Source organism: Populus trichocarpa, chromosome 5, assembly GCF_000002775.5.
Source record: "Populus trichocarpa isolate Nisqually-1 chromosome 5, P.trichocarpa_v4.1, whole genome shotgun sequence".
Classification (NCBI taxonomy): domain Eukaryota; kingdom Viridiplantae; phylum Streptophyta; class Magnoliopsida; order Malpighiales; family Salicaceae; genus Populus; species Populus trichocarpa.
In genome coordinates, this window is record NC_037289.2 from 15,318,424 (window position 1) to 15,320,251 (window position 1,828).

General features: G+C 40.7%; 1 protein-coding gene across 1 annotated transcript; it reads left to right on the forward strand.

The window, feature by feature from the left end:
• Positions 1–469: 469 nt before the first annotated feature.
• LOC7468872 (zinc-finger homeodomain protein 2) lies at positions 470–1,828 on the forward strand. Its single transcript, XM_002306516.4, has 2 exons — positions 470–1,391; positions 1,484–1,828. Exons 1-2 carry the CDS (start codon positions 632–634, stop codon positions 1,495–1,497), a joined length of 774 nt encoding a protein of 257 aa, XP_002306552.2. The 5' UTR covers positions 470–631; the 3' UTR covers positions 1,498–1,828.

Sequence of the window (1,828 nt, forward strand, 5' to 3'; positions counted from 1 at the left end):
ATAGAGACTTTCCGTCGGTGATTTTGTCGGTAATTGTTTTACCAATGGAATGATAGTGCAAATACCGACGTAAAATTCAGTCGGTAAATCTAAAGATTTTAGTAGTGTTAAACAAAAAAAAAAAAACAGATTTAATTTCAATGACAAACACCTTCTTAATTAATAAAAAAAACCCCTTTAACAAACAAAGATAAAGAGGAAATATATTTAAAAAAGAATTGAGAATGGATTTATTTACTGGCAGTAGCCAGTAAATTGTTGAGGGTAAAAGAAAGAGAAAATGGAAAGTAAATTAAAGGCTTTCGAGTAAGACACCTATTTTCTGCAGGCCGGTGTATTGATGGCCACACTCTCCCTTAACCTCTTATCTTCTCTTCTTATGATCTTAAAAAAGAAAAAGAAAAAAGAAAAAAACAATTCTATTATTATTATTATTTTATCATATAAATGCAAGCTTTTATCACCGTTTTATTTCACTTGGTTATTATAGTGGGTGGGGGGATCTGCTCACAAAAAGAACCGGCCTTGCCATGTAGGTCTTCTCTATCAACAAAAAAAAGAAGAAGCCACCATAGGGTAGACCGAGAGAAAAAGAAGGGGAAAAAAAGCTTAGAGAGAGTGGGAAAAAAAAATGGAGTTTGATGAGCACGAAGACCAAGAAGAAGAAATGACGGGGATGGCGGTGATGCCACCGGGTTATGACTCAATTAGCAACTCAGCTACTGCTCGGTCAAAAATGGGTCCTACAGGTGGCGGAGGAGAAGGTGCTTCAACAACAGCAGCAAACACAAACACAAGAAAATCCTCAATCAGATACAGAGAGTGTCAAAAAAACCATGCTGTGGGAATCGGTGGACACGCACTTGATGGTTGTGGCGAATTCATGGCCGCAGGTGAAGAAGGTACTTTGGATGCACTTAAATGTGCTGCGTGTAATTGCCACCGTAATTTCCACCGCAAAGAGACTGATGGTGGAGGTGGAGGAGAAGTAATATTATACCATGGCCATCACCACCAGCAACAACCACAATTCCCTCCTTATTATCGTGCTCCACCACCGGCTGGGTACCTTCATCACTTGACACCAACTCCGCAGCCAAGGCCTTTAGCCTTGCCGGCTGCGTCTGGTGGTGGGTATAGTAGGGAAGAGGAGGATGTGTCTAATCCGAGCAGTAGCGGTGGTGGAGGAGGAGGAGGCGGTAGTAGTTCGAAGAAGAGGTTTAGGACAAAGTTTTCGCAGGAGCAGAAAGAAAAGATGGTGGCTTTCGCGGAGAGGCTTGGTTGGAGAATCCAGAAACATGATGAGGCTGCGGTGGAGCAGTTTTGTGCGGAGAATGGTGTGAAGCGGCATGTGCTCAAGGTCTGGATGCATAATAACAAGCACACTATTGGTAAGAAACCCTAAAAATCTCTTAGGAACATAAAAGACCAACATTTGTTATCATCATCACCATCATCATCCATCATCTTCTTCTTCTTCCAGAAATTGGTGACTAGCTACTTATTGGTGCCATGGCGATAGAGAGTAGACACCAGTAGTGCAATCTGGAAAGGGAATCTCGGAAAGTTGGGATGTCAATTTAACTAGGGTTCTTACCTAGTGGCGTTTTTTTTTTCCTTTGCTTTTGTTTAGTTTCTTCTCTCTGTCACTGTAGGATGAATGGTGATCATCATCATGACTGTTATTCTGAATACGTTGTTGATGATGGGCCATTGCTCAAATCATCAGCATCTTCTAACCGTAGTTTCTTTCTTTAATTTTTAAGCTTAATTATGAGAAACCTAGCTAGTTAGTTTTTAATTTAAATGGCTAGCTGTTTTCCTTGAA

Excerpts from the sequence above, each read along its gene's own strand:
- LOC7468872 (XM_002306516.4), top strand. The coding sequence starts at position 632 with ATGGAGTTTGATGAGCACGAAGACCAAGAAGAAGAAATGACGGGGATG.